Genomic DNA, 25,994 nt, shown 5'->3' with positions numbered 1-25,994 from the left:
CCTTCACAAAAGTAGTCACTGGAAGAATTCTGGTTTCAGCAATGTGCTGGAAATTTGTGGCCAAACTTTTGGATAAAACATAAGATTTAGAAAAGAAAAATTAATATCTTATTTCTTAGGTTTTTAACTAAAAGTCTCGGATATGGAATGTTCTCTTTCTAGATGTGAGACTGAAATAATGGAAGAAAATGGTCACAGTCTATGTCACGGTGTAATCTAGACAGGGAGTATCACAAGTGCATGTATGGGCTCTCAGCCTTCTCGCTGGCCTTGAAGTTAATCTCCTAAACTCGGTCATTAAATCAGCTCTTTATTATCTCGGAGGCTCGGAGGAGAGGAAGTAATAATGATTTCTCTCTCTCTCTTTCTCTCTCTCTCTCTCTCTCTCTCTCTCACACACACACACACACACACACACACACACACACACACACAGCTCTTGCAGCAGGTATTGCTTAAATATCACCTCGGATAATCATAACTTGTGAGCAGATCTTCTTTCCTGATGAGTTAGTTTCTAACCTGGTCATTCTGTGCTTATTTTTGTCCCTTTCTCCACCCACTTAGGAAAGAGAGAGAAAGAGACGCACCGCGCAGCCCCTAGGAACTGTGGTTTAGGGCTGGTGCCCTCGGCACCCGCTGCCAGGACCCGGGCGCTGCCAAGGGCTGCGGAGGGGCCAGGTTCTCCAGGGGACTGGGGCATCTCCTGCGGGTTGGCGACAGGCTGCAGGGGCGGGGTAGTGCCAGGGCGGGCGCTCCCCCGTCGGATGTGCCCACCCGTCCGTCCAGGGCAGGAAAGCCTGCCAGGGCGCCATCCCCATCCCCACCGCCTCCAGGCTGTCGGGGCTGGGCCGCTGTACTGGAGCCAAGGTGCGGTGCCCCGGGTGTGGACCAGCAGAGGTGCAGCCCGCGGGCCCGCGGAACCTCAGGGCCGGGATGGGGCGGGGCGCGGCCAGGGCAGATCCGGTGTTTGCGGAATCAGGAGGGGCGGGCCGGGGCGGGCCCTCCGCGCTCCAAGAGCTGCCCAGCAACTTTTCCCTGCTCTCACCAGGCGAGGGAGAGAAGCCCTCTGGACAGCTTCTAGAGTGTGCAGGTTCTCGTATCCCTCGGTCAAGGGTATCCTCTGTAAACCTCTGCAAACCCAGTGCAACTACGGTCCCCCGGACAGACCCAGGATGGGACCAGGACGGACAGGGTCCTCGCCGCTGCCGCTGCTGCTGGTGTTAGCGCTCAGTCAAGGTAAGCCGGGATTTCGCTCTGCATCTGCTGCAGGAGGGACCCGCGCGGCTCCCTGGGGCTCGCGGGAGGGATTGGGCGGAACTAGGGAGCAAACTCCGTGTGTGTCCCCACGGATTCCACGTGGACTCGGGCTCCCAGCCACCAGGATCTGCTTGGAAAGAGATACTTCTTACTCCCCTTCCTGCTCTCCCAGGCCTTGCGTCCCCATTAGGCGTGACTCGCCTTGTCTGTTAAGCACCCTCCAAAGTCATCTCAGTGAGTGCTTTGTTTTAGGTACACACACACACACACACACACACACACACGCACGCACGCACTCGGGCATGGATATTGTGGAGATCCGCGGGTGTCCTGAAGACCGCGAGTCCTGCAGCCCAACTTCCCCTGGCTCAGACAGGTGCCTCGCCTGCCAGGGACTGGGGAAACCCGGAATCCAGTGCTGACGGCGGCCTGCAGCTCCCCAGAGCAGTGCTTGCTGACTTTGCAGAAGCCTCCGAGCCCCAAAAGGCTTATTTTTCAAACCAAGGATGTGAATAATGCCTCTATTTCTTACTTGAGGACGAAGCGCTGTTTTTCTTCCAGGAGGGACTTGGAATAAACCAATCGCCACTTAAATACTTGGCAGAAGGAAATTCTTCCTTTCCTTCTGCCTTCCTCTTATTGTTGTAACATTGCCTATTCGGCGAATGTAAACTTAGGCTAGCAAAAGTTCTTTCCATTTCTGGATCCTAGATGCCGCAATGAGAGAATAAGCCGGAGCAACCGCTCTAACTGTAGTGCTGTGGCATTGGGGCCCGCCCACCTCCTGAGTTCTTTTACACTAAGAGGAGGAAATAAGGCTGGGATGGGGAGCTTTTGTGAGACCATCGCGAATACGTGAGCACTTTTTCCCTGACCATTAGGCAGAGCTAGAGTGTGCTCAAATGTAAGAACTTTAGTTTATTTGGATGGAGAAGGAATCACATGTGTATATTGTAGTTTGAACAGCGATCAAAACAAAACAAAAAAAAAGTTGTCTCTGATTTTAAAGTGTGTGTGTGGTGTGTTTTTTGTTTGTTTGTTTGTTTGTTTTTTGCAAAGAAGATAAATATTTCCTAAGCTGTCCTCCTTTGAGACTGACGTTTAGCCACTTGCTATTCTAGATTGTGGAGGAATGAATCCTAGTCCACGTCAACCTGGTGGCATTTTCTCCAGGTCAGAGATAAGAGAGAAATAACACCACTGTCCCCAGCCCCAGCAGAGAATGGGCATCTTAGGTTTTCTGTCTCACCTGTTTTGGGTGCTTCAGATACTTTCTCAGGGAACCACTTGAGTTGTTTTGAGGGGCCATCAACCCTAATCTACCGGTTTCAGGTAAAGTTGTACTTGACATTGAAAGTGAGTCTCTGGAATACAACCTTTCTAGAGCTAATAGAAATATAAACCCAAGTTTTCATCTCTCTATAATTACCCAGTATTAAAATAAGCTATGGAAACATAACGTCATTTTCTTATCTTTGAAGTGTTGAGACTTGTTATGTAAAGAGCAGTGAGAAACACTTTAATGGAATGTAGCACTGCAAGGCATGAAGTCAGGAACAGCGACTTAACCTGGAGTTAATAAGGACACCTCAGGGCAAGCAAGCAGAGATGATCTAAAATAACATCTGCAAAAGTTTTGTCCATTTATTCCTTCCTCCTGCTCCAATCATTTGTATACTCAAGGAACAGGTTTTCTCTTAATTTAAGATCATCATAAGAAAGCTCTCTCATTTGTGATATCATTTGAGGTTCCTGGAGAAGCAGCATCGTTTTCTGATACCATGAGTATCCCAGGCTAACATGAATAACTGAAGTCTCTAGCTCAGCAGAGTCTAAAATTGTGTATGGCATTACTCTATCTGTATAAAATGTCTCATTCACTATCACTACACACACATATAGCTATTATAAAATTATATGCATATACAATTGCATAATATGATCACATACAAAAATTCAAATTTAAAAGCTATATCTGTAACAGAGCTTTATTATGATGATCTTAAATTAAGAGAAAACCTGTTCCTTGAGTATACAATATGCAATTATATATGCATAATATAAATGCATAAACAATTGTATATACATAATATACATGCATATACCTGTTAATATGTACAAAATACATATGTGTTTAGATGTCTTGCATCCTCTGTAGCATATTGCAAACCACTTTAAAAACATATCACCTTCAAATCTTATTTTAACACTTACATTCAAATTTGCTTTCCAGAAACCTTTTCATAGGTGCTTTAAGAAGAAACTGTACTCATAGTTTAGTCCCATATTTATCACCTTTCATTGCTCATTTCTAAGTGCTTAATATCATGAAAATGGTAAATGGGCAGTTTGAGGATGAAAAAGAGAGAACATAAGAGGACTAGATAACCTATAAACTAAATATAGGCCCTTAGGAGAAGGCAAATGTAATTTTGAAATGAGGCCATCATGTATTTTCTCCAATATGTTCACAGGTCAAGGATAGTCCTTCCACCCAAGTTCTAGACCGCATCTTTTCTTACTACCCCTGAAACCCTGCCCCAGCACTCATCCCTCTTCAGTGCACGTCTTCAAATTCTCTCCTTGATGTAACTTACCCTCAGTCTGTAAATATTCTAATTTTTCTCATTGTAAAAAAAAATTTCTTTTGATATTTAATTTCCTCCTGAAACACCCTGTACTTCTGGCTTCTGTTTCCTTCCTGTTTTTCTCCTTCTTTCCCCGCTGCTCTCCCTTCATCTCCTTCACAGGCTCTTTCCTTGTTGGTGTTTGCGGAGTTTCATCCTGAATCCTCCTCTTCATTCTACAGATTGTCTCTGGGCCCATTCCCTGCACAAGTCACTATCTCCAGCCAGACTCTCCTTCTGAGTTCCAGATCAGTATTTCCATCAGCCACCAAATTTCTCCATTTAGATAGTCTGTAAATAAGCCAGATTCAACATTTATGAAACTGAATTTAATACGCGTCCTCCAAAATTTTCTCCTCCATTGACTACCATTGTTTAATGGCAGTATTATTATCACACAAACATGAAAGCCAGGAATTTGTCCCCATGTTTTCAACCTCACAGCTACTCTCCAAATTCTCTTGGCTCTCCTCCCATCCATGCAACTCCTGCCACCTAGTCAGTCCCTCATCTTATGTCTGTATGTAACTTTTAAGCTGGATTTTCTTTTCTTATCTCTCCAACCCATTCTCTCCATTTTCACCAATGATATCTTTCTAAGACACTTATATGTATCCAATTACTGCTTTGTTTCAAATGTTAGTGGCTCCCCATCTCAGGTAGGGTAAAGTGCAAATTTCTTGGCATGTCATAAAAAGGTACATTCTGCCTATCCAATCTTTTCTTTACCGTACCTTTTCCTGAACACAAATGTACATTCACACACACAACACACACACATACCCACACATGTACACACTCTAAAGCCATCTATATACACCATTCTTTGTTATGACTACACCTGATCATACCATATTTAGTGTGAAAATATTTTCCAAATACTCCCTTTGCCTTCATTGCATTGTTGCTTTCACCCCTTTTCACTCGTCTCTTTGCAACTGACCGTTATCCAATGCTAGAAGAGACAATACCAAGAAAAACTATAAAGTAGATAAGTTTTACTTTTGCAACAAAAAGAAAACTTGAGGTAACCTACCTTTGCTGGGTCCCACCCTAAACCACCTCTCTGGTCTCATCCTCAGCCTCTTAATGGACTTAGGCCACCCTCTGATAAAGTGACTTTGCTCCCCTATGGCTTAGCTGCTATAACTTCCCAACCTCAGCTAAGCTTTGCTCTCAATACTAGGTCCTGAGCCACCGTTTGACTTAAATTTATGGACTGGGGTTCAGGATTCAGTGTTTACAATGGCTCATATACTTCTGATGTTCAGTCTGGTTTGGAAGTGATTGCTTAAATATAATCACTGCCTCCCCACTTTCCTAAAATTAAAATTCCAGTGTTATCCACCCCATACCACCTTGTGGGATGAACACCAAGGCAGGTAGATTTCAACACCAAGAGTCAGTGGCTGTGAGTGGCTGTGTCAGTTAAATTAATTCCTTCCAAAGTGGATGATGACTACTCCCTGTCTTCATATGCTGACAGCCCTGGAGATATTAAAATGTAGAATCTTGTTAATGTAAAGAGATGAGCTTCTCATGGTGGAATTTTAGACATTCAGCAAAATAAAGACACATGTTCAGTCAGTGTGTATAAATTCAAGAACTTCAGGAAGAATGGGGAAAATATTTGGGGCCAAAAGTGTCCAGGCATCATATAAATTCTACTACTAAAGCCAGAAGTCTTGACTACCAACCCTGCTCAGCTTGGGATATTACTAAAAGATTTAGCACAGCGTAAAAGAAGAGAAACCATGAAACATCACGGCTCTGAATGGCAAGTGAAAGAAATGGAAGGTGGGTGGAGTTCTTTTTTCCAGTTGTTACAGTGACCAATCATTTACCAGCAGAACATACAGAAGAATGGCTCCCTACAGGGGAGAATCCTGGCATTGCAAATCATGAGACAATAGATTCTGTGTATGACAGTGATTCCTATGCCCCTTCAGGTGATCCATAGAGGCTTTATTGATCTGGCTATGGTGAATTTTGTAAAACTAATGCTTGATCATATTCTTATAAGGTATCTACTTTATGTAAGGCTGTTTGTTAGACTCAAGGTGGAATCAGAGAAAACTTGAAACATGGCTGAAAGAGGTTGGAGTTTATTTGGAAACAAATCCAAACATGGGGAAAGAAAATTGTCTCAGCCCTGAAGCATACTTAACCAATTTCAGCCCCTTGCCACCTTCCTTTCTAGCAGAAGTTCATTTATTGAGTTACCATCCTCTTCTGCATAGCTAAAAAATTGAGGTGACGCTGAAGGGTGATTAGACTGGTCCCAGACATCTGGGCTGTGTCTGATTTAGTCATGGGCATGTAATGCAAGGTTGGCCAATGAGATCTGCTGGGTGACTTATGGGAAAGGAATTTTCATTCCTAAGAGAGATATTTGTTAAAGAAAATATTGTCAAGTTTATATGTGAACTTTGATAAAACTACAGCCATCTTGCAACTGTGATGTCAACTCGCTTAAGGATAAAGCCAGTATATTGGAGTTAGCCTTGTGGAAAGAAATGGACTTTGATGTTGTCTTTTCACTTCTGAATTATTGGAATTTAAGACTATAGTATGTCGTGGTGTCTTTAAAATTTTCATATAATTTAAAACTTGGTTATATCATTTTCTATAACTTAGAGGGCTGTAACATGAGTTTCCATAGCATAATAGATGTCATGTGTTCACAATTAATGAGTGGTAGAGATAACATGTTGAATTCAGAGGATGGAGAGATATCATTGTGATGCAGTGAAGTGTCGAGCCTCCTGAGATGTCTTCATGGAAACAGGTAAGAATCATTACAATTTAGATCTTCCATGAAGAACCTCAGAGATCCTGGAGTACAGTTTCTACCTTTTAAAATGGATGTAAGTGATACTAGAAAAGCAAGCAACATAACTAGCAATACGACTCATCTCCTAGTTCTTGGGGCAGGTGTTTAGGATCTTGAATAGGATATTGACGCAATGAAAACAGAAGGTTGTTATGCCCACAATGTGGTATTCAAGTTGTTCCCAGGGAGTGAAAGCTGAATTGCAGCCACCAGGCCTTGAAGGGCCTTGTAAATCATGATATAGAGCAGGGGTTTTATCCTGAAGACAATAGAAAAGTCTTGAAGGGCCTTGAGCAGGGGAGTGACATGATCAGATGAGGAGAGCGGATTGGATGGAGGCCAGGTGGAAGGCACCAGGATCATTTAGGAAAGAATATGTTTGGGTTTAATTTTAGGTTAAGAGGCCAGTTGTGAGATGATGGTGGTAAAAACTCAGATAGTGGCAGTAGGGAAAGAGATTGGAGGATTTATTGGAAAGGCATTAAAGAAGAAGAATGAACAGGATTTGATGATTGATTTACTATGGAGGTGGAGAGAGAGGGAGAAGATAAGGCTGATGCTTAGGTTTCTGATATGGACAAGTCAGTTGATGTGCCATTCGCTGAGATAAGCAATGCTGAAGGAGAGCAAGTTGGAGGAAAAAGATCAGTTCAGGTCAACAGATTGAGTTTGAGACACCTGGATGTACACCTGGATGTATATGTCTAATTAGCCAATGTAGTGGTGTTAGGAAGAGGCAGGAAAGTAAGATGGGGATAGGGATTTAAGATTCATTGGCACCTAGAGAATAATTGAAGACATGACATTAACAAGATGAGTCAGGCAAAGAGACTGGAAGAGAGCTTTGGCCATGGCTCAAGGAACTGCTTTAGAGGGTCAGATGAGGAAGAGGAGATGTGAAGGGAGAGAGTAGGAACAGCTGGAGAAGTAGAAAGACAATTGCAAGAACTGGGATAGCACACAAATATTTGGAGAAAGAAGAGGTAGTGAATAGGGTCAACCTCTTCACAGAAGTCAAGCAAGTTGACAGTCTTGAAGGGCAGTCTACATGGAGTGAAAAAAGAGAAATCAGAACGGAGTGGCCTGAGGAGTAAATGGAAGATGAGGAAATGTAGAGAGTGTGACAAAATTTGGTATGATAGTAAAAGGGAGGAGAGAGTAGCAAGAGAGGTAAAATGGGAGCAGCTGCCTTTAAACAAACATGGGCAATGCTTGCATAAAAATTATTATAAGATTTTTTATTTCTGTTACTTATGGTGCTGCATGGTACACTTGCAATGTTTTAAAATTGCATTGAGGTATATGTATGTGGCAGAGATTCATTGCACAAGAGAAACTGAGGGAAGGGGAGGAACTTCGATGACTATACAAAAGATATTATCAGAGAGAAAGGAGAGGAAGAAAGTTAGGTGTCCAGCACCAGTAGCAGCTCTGGCAGAAAAGAGCCCCTGCTTAGAAGCTACAGGTGATCATGGGAAGGTAGGCAAAGCAGACTCTGGGCTATGAAATAGAGAGGATATTAATTAATCAGAGAAAGGTGAAGTTGATCCAGGTATGCAAAGAGGGAAAGAAAGCAGAGGTATAGAAAAAGGTACCTCTTATCCTCCAGGGTGGCTGCTTAGATTGATGAGCCCATTTATACATTTTGGTTTCAAACATACTTTTCACACTACTGTAGTTATGATTAATAAGCTGCTTTTAGGGCATGTAATATATAACACTCCAATTCCAGTGGCAGAATTAATATCAGTGCTTTAGTCAGATTTCCTAAAAACCAAACGAGTTCTTTTAGAAATATAGATTTATGTTTCTCCAGTTAAGCTTTCAATTCCTTTTTTCTATCTAGTTTAATAAAGATCCCCAAAATAATCCTATTAGAAATAACAGTCTCATATATCACAGAGAAATAGTGTTGGCTCTGAAAGATTTTGCTAGTAAAATGTGAAAGCTTTTTGCCCTGTAACTTAGTGTTGTTTTCAAAGCATTTTAAAACATTTTCATTGAATCATAAATTAGAACAGAAGTTGATGTCTATTCTTAATTTTGTTAGTCATAATTAAAGTGTTTATATTCAAGTGTTTTATCCAGTCTATGCCTGCTAACTCTTGAACACGTAATTTACATTTTAGAACCAGTATAAACTTGAACTGCATATTTGGCTAATGCTTTCAGCTCCATAGGCTGTTGGGACAGTTAATGATTTTCAAATATATTTTACTTCCTTTGAGAGACTCGTCTGTTCTGTTGCCCAAATAGGTAACAGAAACTTTGCAATTCTGTCAGCAAAGATGCCTGCATTATTGTCTTGTTCTGAAAAGGTGACTGCAATTCTTCCATGTATTCGTTTAAAGAGTCTAGAGACAGTTTTTGCTACAGAAGCCGTATATAACTCCTGACCACTGAAAGGCTTTCTGTATAAAAATGAAGTTAATGTTTAAATAGAGCAATGGAAATAAAAGTGTTCAAAAAAATGGAAATAAAACAGAGCAATGGAAATAAAAGAATCACTGTATTGTCAGTGTAAGAGATTACTTCATTGTGTTTTGAAAGGCATGAGCAAAGCTATCGCGCCGATGGATGCCTTGAACATTGGCAGTTGTCATTCTCCGGGATTCATTTGAAGGTGGCCTTTGTTTGTCTTTGTGCAGGCCTGATCTCATTTCCATGGATACCATGTAGAAATGCAGACTGAACACAAACTGGCTTCGGGTCAGTTCAGTCAGACAACTCTATTCCAAATTGTTTACCAGTTGCCTTCAGGTCCTTTAGCCAACAGCTTCTTGGGTGCTTGGTAGAATAGAGACCCCAAACCATCCTGGATTTTATAACCTCTTCTAAACCATATTCTGAATGCTGGTGCAGAAAAATAGATATTTCAAAATAGTTAGCTTAGTTTTCTATGTTTTTATTAACATTGTTCCCTGGGTGGAGAAGGGGAAGGAAAAACCTAGCCTTAGAAATTGGAGCACTTTTATGTGATCTTTATTATCTTTTCAGTATAAAAATGTAATAAATAGCCCTAAGGAAAAAATCTAATGCCACATTGAAAAATGATTAAAAATTTATGTAAGTAGTCATGGTAATTAAGAAAGCCTTTTTATTACACAGCGTTTAATTTTTGCTACTCAAATAATCAGCCTTTAATATATTAGTGTCATTTTACTATTTTTTTTTTTTTTTTTTTTGCTATGGTTCAAGTGAGCTATCACCTTAGCTATTTTTAAAAGTGAAGTCCCAGACCGAATGCAATGGCTCATGCCTGTAATCCCAGCACTTTGGGAGGCTGAGGCGAGCAGCTCACCTCAGCCTGAGAGGCTGAGGTCAGGAGTTCTAGACCAGCCTGGCCAACAAGGTAAAACCCCGTCTCTACTAAAAATACCAAAAAATTAGCCAGGCTTGGTGGTGGGTTCCTGTAATCCCAGCTACTTGAGAGGCTGAGGCAGGAGAATTGCTTGAACCTGGGAGGCGGAGGTTGCAGTGAGCCAAGATTGGTGCCACTGCACTTCAGCCCCGGTGACAGAGCCAGACTGTCTTAAAAAAGAAAAAAAAAGGAAAAAAAAAAAAGGCAAAGTCTCATGAGCTCCTACTTTTGTTCATGTCCTCTCTTTTGTTAGCCCCAACCTCTATTCTATGCATCATTCAAATCTTAATTTCAATGAGGTTCATGTACCCTAGGAACCCTACCAATCTTCTCATCTAATTTAGATATCACTCCTCACTTGGACCCTTCCACAACAATGTTACATTCTATTTCAGTAACCCATCAGAACTCGGCTATAGCTCCTACAGGCTGCAAGTTGAGAAGACAGGCCCATATCATCTTCACTTGTATCAAGGGTTCTTGGCACTATTTTATTCAATGAGTGAAGAATCTATGAACCATGTATGACAGCTACTGTAACGGGATTAAAGACACACTTTCTGAATGAAAGCCAAGCTGAGAAATTTCTACTTCTTTCCAATTAGTATATGCAAAAATAATTCTATTTGTAAGTATATCTGAATTTGCTAAAATATTCCTTTAGTTGATAAATTTGTTTTCACTTCTTTGACAGACTTTGTTTGCTTTTAAAATGTTTTTCCTTTTTCATGACATGTCTAACTAGGATAGCTCTGTTGACAAGCAACAAGATTAATGAAAGTACTAGGACAGTACAGATATCATTTTTTTTCCCCAATCCCTTTTCTGTTCTCCTTTTCTGTTCTCATAAAGCAACACTATAATTCATCTTAAGCTTGACTCTCCCTCCCACTGAATACACATTCTTTAAGATTACCTTCTGTCCTACTTATCATTGTATTTCAGGAGCCTAGCTTATAGTAAGCACTCAGAAAATGATGTATTAGAAAAGAAAGAAAAAATCAAAATTCAAATACAGTAAATTTAAAAACCTTTATTTATTGTAAAATGTAAGATACATGGAGACAAATGCATAAAAGGTAAATGTACAACTTTTTAGGGCTTGGGTTTCATTTTACTCTACTTAGAATTAGTAATTTTGTTTGTTACTATTTCACAGACACTGACACAAGACATGAAACTTCTGGGTCAGAGACAAAGGTCTTTATTACTCATTGCACAGCAAGCAACTTGATCAGCATATTTGTGTTGATACCCTTTGCCCACCAAGACACAGAGGGGCAACACAGAGGGCCCAGATAGATGCCTAAACATGCAGTAGGTTGCATTACAGAAAAGGAACACTGAGCTTGGTGAATCTGCTGTTTTGTGGCAAGTCAGAAAGCCTGTTCTTTGTCCCACAGGGAGATGTTACCTCATTCTTCAAAGCTGTGCACTGCAAAGATACACCTGAGAAATGCTATGGTAAAGAGTCATCAGGGTCTTGCATCTGAGGCATACTCAGCAGATATGTAGGTGTGTGAGATCTCCATGGAAGCAGGTCTCTCAACACAGCTTAACACATTACTTTTTAAACTGTTGTGTAACCACAACTCAGATAAAAATAAATAAATAAATAAAAGATTTCCAGGATACCAGAAGTCCTCTACATGTTCTTTTCCAATCACAAATCCATTTCTCTAGCCTTATTTTTTTGGCAATAATTTCCTTGCTTTCATTTATACTCCTACTAGTTAAATATACATCTACACTCAAAGGCTTAATTTTGCTAGATTTAAAGTATACACACACACAATTATACAATACATATTATTTTGTTTTTGACTTTTTTTAACGTTACATTTGTGAGATTAATCTATATGTTACACATAGATGTAGTTCTTTTGTTTTCACTACTGTACAGTAAATAGTATAGTATTTTTATCACACAGTTCTCCTTCATCACTAGATTGCTAAGAGATTTTTTAAAGTGACAATTGAGTATTAACTTTTATAAATATTTTTCTGCATCTTTTGGTGATTACATAAATTTTTCTTCTTTATTAATGTGGAAAAGTACATTTATTGATACTAAAATATGATGAAAACCTGGTATTTGTGGTATGAACCCAAGTTGATCAACATGTTCTTTTTATAGGTTGCTGGATTTTGTTTAGAATTTTTGTATTCATATTCATGAGTGTGACTATTCTATAATTTTTATGTTTCTTACTCTCTCTATGGTATTTTCCCTCCATATGTCTTCCTACACTTCATTCTGGTTAGTTTCTTTTATCCGATATTACTATTCACTAATTGTTGTTTCAACAGTGTGTATTCTGGAGTTAAGACATTCATTGAGTCCTTAATGTTGTTTATTATATTTCTCAGTTTATGAGTTTCTATTTGGTTCTTTTCTAAATTTCTTTGCTAAAATGTTTAAGTTTAGCTTGTCCCCTTCACAACTTTTGTAAAGTTAGCGCTGGTTCTCATTTATGTTGCCTTCTTTCTTCTGGTGCCTGCTTATCTTAGCTAGACATTATATTAGAAAAAATTATTTGACAAAATAGTTTGAGGCTTGGGTGGTATTTTTCTACGGAAAGCATTTTCTTTTTTTCTTTTCTTTTTTTTTTTTTTTTTCTTGACGAAGTCCAACTCTATTGCCCAGGCTGAAGTGCAGTGATACCATCTTGGCTCACTGCAACCTCCGACTCCCGGGTTCAAGCGATTCTCCTGCTTCAGATTCCTGAGTAGCTGGGAATACAGATGTGCACCACTACGCCCAACTAATTTTTGTAGTTTTAGTAGAGACGGGGCTTCACCAGGTTGGCCAGGCTGGTCTCGAGCTCCTGACCTCAAGTGATCCACCCACCTCAGCCTCCCAAAGTGCTGGAATTACAGGTGTGAGCCACCACACCCAGCAAGAAAGCATTTTCATTTGCTTCTATTGAGACAATACCCTAGAAGCTTTGCAGTGGCAGTGTGATGACCAATGAGGTTTATCTGAGGTGTGATTATTGCTAATTGAATCAGTGCCCTGAAGGTACTAGGATTCCCTAATATTTTCATACAATTTCAGGGCTTGATTTTTTATAGGTTACCCAGACAATTCATTCAAGGGCTGCTTTACTTATGGTTCACATGTCATGTAAGGAGCAGTAGTTTTGAGTGTAAACTGTATTCCTGGGATGAATTATCACATACCCCACTTTTGACAGGTCTTGGATTTCACTTTTCAGATCCTTTTTAGGATTGGCAAATCCCTTTCCTCACTGTCCTCTAGCAAGACAAAAAGTGATTCAACTCCCCAGCACTTTGGGAAGCTAAGGCAGGAGGATTGTTTGAGGCCAGGAATTTGAACCTAGACTGGTCAATATAGGGAGACTCTGTTTCTACAAAAGAAAAATTTTAAAAATTAGCTAGGAATCGTGGTGCATACCTGTAGTCCCAGCTACGCCGGAGGCTGAGGCAAGAGGATCATTTGATCATTTGAGCCTGAGAGGTCAAGGCTGCAGCAAACCTGGATGACAGAACAAGGCCCTTTCTTAAAAAAAAAAAAAAAAAAAAAAAAAAAAAGTGATCCAACTGTCTGCCTGAGTCATTTCTCTGAACTTCCTTCTTCACCCCATTTTCTTAGCAATCTGATGCTTTAGAAGACATCTAAAATATCTTTTTTTATACTTCTTCCAATGTTTCAGTGATCTTCAGTGGGAGAGTTGGTTAAAACAACAAAGTATTTTATTGCCAAAGGAGAAAATCTAGAGTAGTGCTTTAGAGTCCCTTTTAAAAAAATATTGATTTTTAATTTTCCAAATTCCCCTCATACTATTTACTGATATGGCATTTAACTGATGGAAAATTAGATTTTTTTTCAAAATGGATTAAAGCAATATTCAATATTGGTTAGTATTCTAAAAATGTAATTTTATAATAGAAAACATTTTTAGCCAATACATTTAACTGACTTTTTAATATATATCTGTATATTTACTCGCATTAATTACTCCCTTTTCTTTAACTGTGAAGTAAATGTGTCCATTGAAATACTAAACTTGATTAATATTTTTATTTTGTGAATTTTCTTCATAAAGTTGAATATTTAAATATCTTTAGAGAAAAATGACACATACTAAAATACTCAACAGAAAAAATATTTATATTTCTTTCTTTTGACATTTACATGTGATTATATGAACATAATCTTTTCAAAGATATACTCACTATTTAGATGCAATGAATACTGCACTTTTTTCACGTAATATATTTTGTATATACTTTTCCATGTGAGTTTTATATTTATAACTTTAATGCATCCTGCCATGCCATGGTTAACTTTTGTCCCATTGTTGGATATTTAGGTTGTTTCCTGTGGGATATTTTGCCCCCCACTGTAAATAATGTGGCTATAAACATCATTGTACTAGAAGTTTTTTCTTTTCTTTTTACTTCTGGATCATTTCCAGAAGGGGCATTACATGTCAAAGAGTGTGTGTGCTTTTTAGCTCTTGTTGCATATGGAACAGTGTAGCCATCTGTAATGTAGAATTTATCAGTTTCACCAACATTAGATTTTCATTTCCTTCTTGAAGTTTGATGGATATAAAGTGGTGCTCCATATTTATTTCCATTCTTTTTATTCATGAGGGTGCATTTTTTCAAGTTATGATTTTAAAATGCCTATCTTTTGAAAAAAATATTTTTAGAGTAGGGTATTCTAGAATTTTGACCTAGAAGAAACTTCAAGATATTATCTAGTTCAGTGTCCTGCTTTATTCTTATGATAACCAACCTTGAAGTGACTAAAGCCCAGGACTCCAACCTGAACAGAACACTCCAGCCAGCATACTGTCCATCATTTTAAGCTACCCATTGGGTCTCCTCAAAATCTCTTTGACAAACTGCCCTTTGTCTTTTATTCCCCACAGGCTGATTACAGTCCATTTTCACTTGAGGAATGGCAATCTTCTAGTTAAGATTTCCACACTTCCATGGGTCAGAACCCTTTAAGGGAGAGGGAAGACATTCTGTTTGCCAGAGCACTTGACTGTGAGTAACTGAATCTGTAGTCTGTTCTGGTTATCCCTTGACATGTAACCAGTCACCCCAAAGTTTAGTGACATAAAACCACAACCTCATTTATTATCTCTCATGGTGTCTTGGGTCAGAGCTTTGAGAATGGCTTGACTGGGCAGCCTCACGCAAAGTCTCTCACATACTGTCAGAGGGAGGCAGCTCTCTCTCTTCCTGTGGTATCCTCAAGCCTCTCCACATGGTGCCCTCGGAGTAAGTTGACTTCTTGCATGGTGAGTAGGGCACCAAAGGCAACCATCCCCAAAGAAACTAGCAGAATGGATGGGCTTTTGTAACCTTGGCTCAGAAATCACATATAACTGCCTCTATTCATCAAAGCAATCACAAAGTCTCACCTAGATTCAGGGGGAGGAGACTTAGATTCCACCTATGGATGAGGAGTGTCAAAAAATTCCCAGACATATTTTTAAACAAAGTAGTAAGTTAATGAACTTAATGGTCCTCACAAGACCATTGATTGTTTATTTTTTTCTTTTTATTTTTTAGAGACAGGGTCTCACGATGTTTGCCCAGGCTGGTCTTGAACTCCTCAGCTCAAGTGATCTGCCCTCCTCAGCCTCCCAAAGTGCTGGGATTACAAGCTTTTAAGAGACCATGCGAGGCCCCATTTGTTGTTTAGACCAGTGTTTGGGCATGGATATTATTGACAATTGGGGCCAGGTAATTTTTTTGAAGTAGTAAGGTAGGGTGGGGGTGCCTGGTCTGTACGTTGTAGGATATTGATCAGCAGCCCTGTCCTCCACCCACTAGACGTTAATAGCAATACACTACTCCAGCTGCCCCAGAGTGACAACCAAAAATATGCCCAGACATTACTAAATATCCTCTGAGGGATAAAATTGCATCAGTTGAGCACCACTGCACTAAATAAACATATATTAAGCACATTCAATGTTCATGGCAACATAAAGAGAACTCTAACTCTGGAGAGTAAGTTAAATCCCATCATTTTTCTGAGTGACTTTAGATAAGTCATAGGCAAACAATTCCCTACCTTGTTGGGTCATTAGGAAAATCAAAGGGGATTATAAGTGAAAAAGTATTTTGCAGATTGTAAAAGCACATAGAACATTATTTTAAAAAATCAGTACACTTGGTATGCATTCATTTTTATCATTACTCATTTATTTAAGGGACCTTCTTAAGGGACTTTTGTGGAGTGCCTATCATATGCCCACACAGAGTGTCAAGCCTGGGGAACTGGAGGATTGAGGCAGCCAGCCCCTTTCCAGAAGCTCTTCTTTCCATTTCTAGTATCACCTGTACAGAATAGCAGCACCTAGATCCTTAGTGAATGTAAAGTTTGACACTTAAAGCAAGGACTTTTTAAGAAAATCGCATCTTTCTTTTTTTAATAAAAGCAGGGGAAATGTTATGCCACTACATTCCAAAAGCAGTTGTAAGGGTCCTTTTGTGCTTTTGGCTTTTGCTCTAATGTTTTGTTTAAGGACTAGAGTCATAAACCAAACATTACAGAACTTAAATCTTTACACAGTGTGTGGTCATTTCCAAAGGGCTACAACTTCTAAGTTTAGTTGCTTTGTTTTTTTTTTTGGAGGGGGAAGGGAGGACTTTCTACTTGCATTACTGTCCTTTCAACATGAAGACAATACCTTTGGAAAATGAGATTTCCTGTGGTGACGTATGCGTTCAAAAGATCTCATGTGACCTGTGATCATTTCCCGTTGCCATGCATATTCTGAGTGATGATGAGATACACTTTAGAGTTTGAAGTCTATTTGCTTAGGTTCAGAGTCAGGGTCTGAGTAACCCCGCTTCCTGTTTGTGTGACTTCCTGGAGGGTCCATGGATGGATAACATTTTCTTGGCTTTTGTGGTGTGCTTCTCATGTGCCTCAGCAAAATGCAGCAACATGTCATCCTCCTACCCATTAGACAGCAATTTTCAGAAACTTAAATATAAATTTGCTCAGGATACACTTTTTATGTTAGAGATGAAAGTGGGGGGCCTGGCACGGTGGCTCATGCCTGTAATCCTAGCACTTTGGGAGGCCGAGGTGGGCAGATCACTGGAGGTCAGGAGTTCGAGACCAGCCTGGCCAATGTGGTGAAACCCCGTCTGCACTAAAAATACAAAAATTAGCCAAGCATCATAGCGGGCACCTGTAATCCCAGCTAACAGGAGGCTGAGGTAGGAGAATCGCTGGAACCTGGGACCTGGGAGGTGGAGGTTGCAGTGAGCCAAGATTATGCCACTGCACTCCAGCCTGGGCGACACAGAGAGACTCTGTGTCAAAAAAAAAAAAAAAAAAAAAAAAAAGAGATGAAGGTAGGATAATACATTTGTACGCCTTATTAAATTTTTCAAGAAGTGTGCCCCCCTCAGTAGCGCATAATGATACTAATCATAAAAACAAAATCTACTAAGTACTTACCATTTGTTAGACACTGCATTGAGCGTTTTATATGCATTGTCTGACCACAATGAGATAAACATATACATGATATCTATTTTACAGATGGAAAAGCAATGGCTTATACAAAACAAGGAAGTCGCTCAAGGTCATAGAACTATTCAAACCTCAGAGGCCAAGCTCTTAGGCACTGTGATGTACTGTTGGCTTTGCTCAGTAAATGGACCTTTCAGCTTAAAAAATGCTGCACATCACAAACTAACACAGAAACAGAAAACCAAACACAGCATGTTCTCACTTGTAAGTGGCAGCTGAACAATGAGAAGACATGGACACAGGGAGGGGAACAACACACACTGGGGCCTGTCAGTGGGGGCGGGGGGAGAGAGAGCATCAGGATAAGTAGCTAGTGCATGCTGGGCTTCATGCCTAGGTGATGGGTTGATGGGTGCAGCAAATCACCATGGCACACGTTTACCTATGTAACAAACCTGCACATTCTGCACATGTATCCCAGAACTTAAAATAAAATTTAAAAAGAAAAGAAAACTTACAGTTGTGAAATTTAAAAAAAAGATGTACATCTCTTAATGGTATTAGCATACTTCTGCCATGCCATCGCCCCATAATATAGTCAATCTTCTTTTTAGGGTTCTCCTATAGCTAAATTTTTGAAAAAGTTAAATGTTCTGTCAAATTCTAAGTAGAAAATACAGTGTGATTATTTTCATATGTATATATAGGTATATATTTTTAAAATTAAACTGTCTTTTAATTCATTGATGTATATACCTGCACAGTAGCCTGCATTCAAGCATTTTCCTTTGAATCAGTCTAGAACTCTGAGGATTTATTAATTAAACTGTTCTTTATTAATCTCCTATTATATTCATAACTTATTGTTAGGTGGAAAGGTGAAACAATCAGTGTTTATTTGGTGATTATTATTGAACCGCGACCATGTGCAAGGCATTACTCTAAGTCCTGGGGAATATATCAGTGAACAAAATAGACACAACCCCTCTCTGTTAGGGTCAGAGGCATATTTATCATAAAACAAGTGAAGCTGAAGTTTCTCGGGCCTTCCCTGTGCACTTCTCTTCCTCTGTTTTCACAGTGCCAGGTATTTTCATTCAACATGCAAAAGGTTAAAGTCACCGTCTCTTTTCTATCCTAACACAACATATTTCAACAACAAGAACATCAAAAAAAAAAATCCATTAATCGACTTCATCAATTCAAAGTTTCTGGATTAATCACTGTAAAACAAAGCATGAGGTGCCTTGAAATGCTGTAGCTCCTATGCAAACTTAGAAAACTGTCCTAAACTGTGCATGGCATTACAAACAGGGAGGTGTGAAAGTGAAAGGAGCTTGTCCTAACTACGAATAATGATAATTTTAACAATTCAATTTAGCATGCTAGAAGAAGAAATGAATTCTCTTACTCTCTTTAGAGAATCTGACTTGATAAAATCGCTGTCATGTGAAGAGGCGATCTAGAGCAGAGCCCCAAACTAGGAAAAAACGTGGTACATAAGTGCATCAGGCAGTTAGAGTTCCAGGAAGCACACTACAGTAAGAGCTGCCAGTAGTGAGCATCAAAGGAGTTGGAAGAAAGATATGTACAGGCTAGGATGGTCAGAAAAGAACCCAACCAGAACTTTGTAGAGAAGTGGCTTGTGAACAGGGGCATAATACAAGAAATACTAACTTCAGTTATATCTGTTTTTTCCATACATTGCCTCAAGGTATGTGAGACATATCCTGCTAATGAGCAAGTTAGGTGACAGGCACTGACTTGCTAAATACACAGAAAATATGCTATTTTGAGTGAGAGAAACAGGGGGAGAGAGAGGGAGAGAAAAAGAAGAAAGTTTATCCTTTCACATAGAAGCAATTTAGGAAGAAGTGGAGAAGTAGAAAGTGACTTCATGAGATGGTATTTCTAGTAACTCTTGGGCCAACACACTTTCTTCTGTATTTCACTGTCTTCCTCTCAGTCACTGAGAGACAGCAAGTCTACCAGATGGTGGCTCACCCTCCAGCAATCTTATGGAAAAGAGGGAATCTATTGAGCTGTTAGGAAGCACTAACTCATTATAAATGGACATTAGAGGCAATTGCAATGGGCTTTTGGAGATGTTCCTGGCTGAAGATTGAATTTTTGAAATGTGAAAGGGACTCCAAATGATCTAAACACATGCCACAGTACTCCAGGACTTGATGCAGTTACCAAACAAAACGAAAACAATTTTGGATTGTTTTCACACAAAATATAAACCTTAAATGATACAACTGGAATTAGTGTATATCTGTCCTTATATTTATATCAGTGCACAAATATATGGACAGAATTATCTTCAAAACCTAAACTAGTAATTTGGAATTTTCTGGTGTAATCTACTTTCTCCTTGTATTAGTCAGCTCGGGATATCATAACAAAATATCACAGACTAGGTGGTTTAAACAACAGAGACATATTTTCTCACAGTTCTGGAGGTTAAAAGTTCAAGATCAAGGCTCTCTCAGGGTTGGTGTCGGTTTCTACCGAGGTCTCTCTTCCCGGCTTAGAGATGGGTGCTTTCTGACTGTGTCCTCACATCACCTTTCCCTATGTGTGTCCTGAGAGAGAAAGATCTCTGGTGTCACTTCTTCTTGTAGGGACACCAGTTATACTGGATTAGGGCTTCACTCTTAGGACTGCATTTGACCTTAATCACTTCATTAAAGACTCTGTCTCTAAGTACAGTCACAATGGGGGTTAGGGTTTCAGTACTGGAATTTTGAGAGAGACACAATTCAGTTTGTAACACCCCCTTAGGGTTAATGGTATTTTAAGGAGTTTATTTCTGGCCGTGGCAGTGACACTCATGTATTTCTTTGATGTGAACACAAAGTAAGTGCCAAACATATGATATATGGACACACTGTAAAAAACAAATAGCCACAAATCATGAAGCAGGATGTTGTCACCAGATGTGAACTACAGTCTGTCTCTCTGCCTCTTAAAATTGAGATAAGATGTATTCAAATACCTATTCCATTCTTATAAGAAAATGCAATGCCCTCTCAAGATTTCTCTGAACTCCCAGGAGATGTGCATTTTCATTACCATTTGTGCCCTCACTTCCTGACTGCAGAGTGTTTATTCTCCACTCTGCCAGGTGTGGTATTTGATTTTGACCCTAGGTATAGTCAATACATTAGCCTGATACTGTCTCATGGATGCCGCCAGATGCCATGACATGCATGAGTCAGAGAAGGACTTCATTACTCACAGCACAGTAGGCAGCACAAGCACAAGCATGCTTCTGTCAGTTCCCCTTTCCCCACTCTAGTCTCATGGTGTTATATGAAGGTGTCTAGACAGACATCTGCACACAGTGGGGTGCACTACAGGAAAGAAACAATGAGCTTGGTGGACCTGCTGCTTTATAGCAAGCAGTCAGCAAGCCTGCTCTTTGACCTAGGGTAAGAGATTATCTCACTCCTCAGTATTATTCACCATAAACATAACACTAAGAAATGGCTCAGATAAATAGTAGTCAGGGCCTTGCTTTCTTGATATGCCCATTGTATCGAGTTGAATGGTGGTCTCCCCAAAATATGTCTCTATTCTAATCCCCAAAACCTATGAATATTACCTTATTTGGAAAGAGGGTTTCTGTTGATTGCCTTGAGGAGACTGATGGTAATAACATGAAGGCTCAAGCTACTTCTGATGAGAGCTCAGAAGGAAACGAAGAATATGCTGTAGGAAACTGCAGGAAATATCCTTATATAGTGGCAGAAAATTTGGCCTAATTGGGTCTTATAGTTGTGCAGAAAGCACACAGCTTTTAAGTGAGGAGCTTGGATATTTAGCTGAGCAAATTTTCAAGCAAAATATTCAGGGTGTAACCTGTTTTTTCCCTGCTAGATACAGTAAATTGTGAGAGGAAAGAGATAAATTAAAGGACCACCACTAGATGATCTGGCAAATTCTCAGCCTATCCAGATTGAAATATATATATATATATATATATATATGCATGCTAAGTCTTATGATATATGAATATATATATTCATATATATATATATGCTAAGTGCTATGGACTAAATATTTGTGTCTCTCCAAAATGCATGTGTTGAATTACAATCCCCAGTGTGATGGCATTTGGAGATGGAGTCTTTGGAACATAATTAGGTCATGTGAATATAGTTCTCTTCCTGCCTTGTGAGGATGCAACAGTAAGTCAGCAGCCTAAAACTTGGAAGAAGACTCTCACCAGAACTTGACCATACTGCACAATGATCTTAGACTTCCATCTCCAGAACTGTTAAGAAATAAATTTCTGTTGTTTTTAAGCCACCCAGTCTATGGTACTTTGTTATAACAGCCGGAACGAAAACACTCATATTAGGAGTTTCATTGTTGGAAAAGCATGCTCTGAAAGCAAAGGGTGTGGCTAGACATCCTTTTGTGGAACAGATTAGGTATGTGGTTGCTGGATCCTCTCAAATATCTCAGCAGCAATCAAAATAGTGAGGTTATCCAGGAAAGATTTCCTTGGGAGAGCTCTTTTGTTTAGTGGCATGAATCCTGCATTACCTACATAAGAAACCTACAAATTTTTTAAAGAATGTTATATCAGCAGAAACATTGCCATCTTTGACTGAAGGTGATCGAGAGGCAGAGGCCAGAGGAGCTGTTGAGAGCCCAGAGGCCTATGGTTGACAGCCCAGAGAACACAGGCTCGAGCAACAGAGGATTATTCTCAGGCCTTGAAATCTAATGGAAAATTTCCTGCTAGGTATCAAATTTGTTTAAGATTGGTGACCCTTTTACTCTTTCCCATTGCTGCCTTTTGAAATGGGAATGTCTATCAGATGCCTGCCCCACCATTATATTTTGGAAGCAAATAACCTATTTTCTAGGTTCACAGGCCTAGAGATGGAGAGAAATTTTGCCCCAGGACAGATCATGCCTGGCACCTCACTCACACCAAATTTAGATGATGAAATTTGGGACTTTTGAGCTGACAATATTTAGATGAGATTTTGAGCTCAGAGTTAATTCTGTAATGGGTTGAGCCGTTTGGAAATGTTGAGATACCTTAATGAATGTGTTTTGCATGTGGCATGAATGTAAATTTTGGGGGGCCAGGTGACAGAGTATAGTGGCTCCCAAAAAGATATGTCCATGTCTTAATCACTGGAACCAGTAATTGGAAAAGGGGTCTTTACATATATAATTTAAGGATCTTGAGATGAAAATATCCTGGATTATCTGGGTGAGACCTAAATCCAATGACAAATGTTTTTGTAAGAGTGAGGCAGAGGGAGATTTGACACACATAAAGGGGAGGAGGCAATGTGACCACAGAGATAGATATTGGAGTGATGCAGACACAAGTTAAGGAATGCTCACAGCCCCAAGAAGCTAGAAGAAACAAGAAATGAATTCTTCTCTGGAGCCTCCAGAGGGAGCAGAGCAGCAGAGCCTGCCTACACCTTGATTTTGGACTTCTGACCTTCAGAACTGTGAGAGAATAAACTTCTGCTGTTTTAAACCACAACATTTATGGTAATTTGTTACAGCAGCCAGAGGAAACTAATGCATCCATTAAGACATACAGAGGGTCAAGAGACCCATAGAGGACTGTCTTTCCCAGCAGACTAATCCTCTACTTGTTCCTTTATTTTGCCTAAAAGGTTGAATTTTCTTCCTTAACTTTCCCACAAAATCATTCATATATAACCTTTGTGTGTGTAGTGAGCTTTTTCCAAGGTGTGGTGAGATCAGAAGCAAGCCAACTACAGCAATACAAACAGGCTAAACTACCTTGTTAGGCATCCCTGTTTCTGCAAGTTTCCAACCACACTGCTATGTTGCTGGTCATCCTTTCTTTCCCTCTTGTCATTGTTCCTGCTTCCCTCAAAATCCTGTTCAGCTTCCTCCTTAGTGACCCTGCCTCTTTATTACTGATACCCTAAAAGTTTTCTCTGCACCTCAGTTTATCAAGGATTTTTCTACACAAAGATAGTTTCTCTCTAAAATATAAGTATAAAATATTTTCCCCATTAAATAATAAATGATTGCATCAGAGTAATAGTGTTTAAAAAGAACTTTGAGAGATTCCATGTAGTGGTGGTGAATATGTGAGTGGGAGTGGGGGAGTGAGGGAATTGATAATAAGGGAGGAAGGTAGGATGGGACCAAGAAAACCCGGAATCAGAAGGATATTGGAATTAGAACCAGTCAGAGCTACAGAAACAAGGTCCTCAAGGCTGAGAATATGGTCTCATGCATCCAGACATCAAAGTTACAAAGTGGAAGAATCTGCCAACTTAAAATGTAAGTAATGAGTGTATTTGAAAACAAATTTGTCATCATTGATTTTAGCAAAATCTGTGTAAATTAAGTACAAAGAAATTGTCATGGTTATAAAAAAAAATCCTTGGGAGCAGTAAGGGGTTATTTATATGTAAAATATCATTATAGTCTTAGGAAGTTGAGCACAGCCTAGCTGTCATTCTGCACTACACGCTAGAGTGGAGATTTCCTCAGGATGAGGACTGTATTTTGAATTTCAATGATGATTAACAGTTTCTACAAGGTGGGAAATTATTCTCCTACTGCACACTCTCGCTAAGAATTTTTAATGTTTGTGGATGCATTTGGATTTATTTGGATAAAAAAGGATGAGTTTGTTCCTAATACACATGAGATAGCTTTAGTTTTCTGTTCATGGTACCAGAGAGCAACATTATATCCAAATGGTGACTTGAATTGACTGGAAAGTTTTAAAGAATGTTAAAAAAATTAATTTCTATTTTTACTTTTGGAGAAGGAAGAAATGATTTTGTCTTAAGCATCAGCATTTATTGCTCTCTATTGTTATTTTTAAACAATAAGACTTGGATTCAAGTGGGAGGTCATACTGCCTCTATTTAAGTTAGTCACATTTACCTAAAGGTCTTGTCAGATAATATAGCTTTAAAAAAAAAAAAAAACTTTTATTTTAGGTTCAGGGGTACATGTGCAGTTTTGTTATATAAGTAAATTAAGTTACACGAGGGTTTGGTGTACAGAAAATTCATCACCCTGGTAATAAGCATAGTACCTGATAGGTAGTTTTTCAGTGCTCAACCTCCTTCCACCCTCCACCCTCAAGTAGGCTCCAGTGTCTATGGTTCCCTTCTTTGTGTCCATGTGTACTCAGTATTTATCTCCCACTTATAAGTGAGAAAATGTGGTATTTGGTTTTCTGTTCCCGCATTAGTTTGCTGGGATAACAGCCTCCGGCTCCATCCATGTTGCTGAGAAGAACATGATCTCATTCTTTTTTATTGCTGCATAATATTCCATATATATATATACTATATTTTCTTTATCCAGTCTACCCTTGGTGGGTATTTAGGTGACTCCATGTCTTTGCTATTGTGAATAGCACTGCAATGAACATGGGCATGCATGTGTCTTTATGGTAAAACAATTTTAGTCCTTGGGGTATATACCTAATAATGGGATTGCTGGGTCAAATGATAATTCTGTTTTAAGAAGTCACTAAACTGCTTTCCACAATGGCAGAACTAATTTACATTCCTACCCGCAGTTTATAAGTGATCCCTTTTCTCTACAACCTCACCAGCATCTGTTTTTCTTTTTTTTTTTTTTACTTTACTTTTTATTGCTAGCCATGCTGACTGGTATGAGATGATATCTCATTGTGGCCTTGACTTGTATTTCTCTAAAGATCAATGGTGTGGAGCATTTTTTCATATACTTGTTGGCCACATGTATGTCTTCTTTTGAAAGCATTGGTTAATTTCCTTTGCCCACTTTTTAATGGGGTTGTTTGGTTTTTTGCTTGTAAATTTGCTTAAGTTCCATACAGATTCTGTATATTAAACCTTTTTCAGATACATAGTTTTTGAATACTCTCTCCCACTCTGTAGGTTGTCTGTTTACTCTGTTGATAGTTTATTTTGCTGTACAGAAGCTTTTTAGTTTAATTAGGTCTCACTTGTCAATTTTGTTTTATTGTAACTGCTTTTGGCATCTTTATCATGAAATCCTTGCCAAAGCCAATGTTCAGAATGGTATTTCCTAGATTATCTTCCAGGGTTTTATAGTTTCAGGTTTTGCATTTAAGTCCTTAAATCTATCTTGAGTTGATTTTTGTGTATGGTGTAAGGAAGGGGTCCAGTATCAATCTTCTGCATATGACTAGCCAGTTATCCCAACACCATTTAGTAAATGGGCAGTCCTTTCCCTATTTCTTTCTTTTTTTTGTCAACTTTGTCAAAGATCAGATGGTTGTAAGTGTACAACTTTATTTCTGGGGCTCTCTATTCTGTGACATTCATCTATGTGTCCATTTTTGTGCCAGTACCATGTTGTTTTCATTACTGTAGCCTTTTAGTATAGTTTAAAGTTGGATAATGTGATGCTTCTAACTTTGTTCTTTTTGCTTATTTTTGC

General features: G+C 39.3%; 2 protein-coding genes across 3 annotated transcripts in view; both read left to right on the top strand.

Annotated features, from left to right (window-relative positions):
- Positions 1-1,037: 1,037 nt before the first annotated feature.
- Positions 1,038-25,994, top strand: part of ITGA2 (integrin subunit alpha 2) — a 105,944-nt gene continuing 80,987 nt past the window's right edge. Inside the window, exon 1 of the mRNA XM_050794089.1 lies at positions 1,038-1,239. Within this exon, the coding sequence (XP_050650046.1) occupies positions 1,176-1,239 (64 nt within the window). The 5' untranslated portion in view covers positions 1,038-1,175. The remainder of the gene's footprint in view (positions 1,240-25,994) is intronic.
- NDUFS4 (NADH:ubiquinone oxidoreductase subunit S4) overlaps positions 19,371-25,994 on the top strand; it is a 696,041-nt gene continuing 689,417 nt past the window's right edge. For both annotated transcript variants that reach the window (XM_050794140.1, XM_050794119.1), the window contains exon 1: positions 19,371-19,374. The gene's annotated coding sequence lies outside the window, so the exon portion shown is untranslated. The remainder of the gene's footprint in view (positions 19,375-25,994) is intronic.

This window comes from Macaca thibetana, chromosome 6 (assembly GCF_024542745.1).
Source record: "Macaca thibetana thibetana isolate TM-01 chromosome 6, ASM2454274v1, whole genome shotgun sequence".
Lineage (NCBI taxonomy): Eukaryota > Metazoa > Chordata > Mammalia > Primates > Cercopithecidae > Macaca > Macaca thibetana.
Note: the sequence above shows the minus strand (reverse complement) of the source record. Positions and strands in the feature narration are given on the sequence as shown.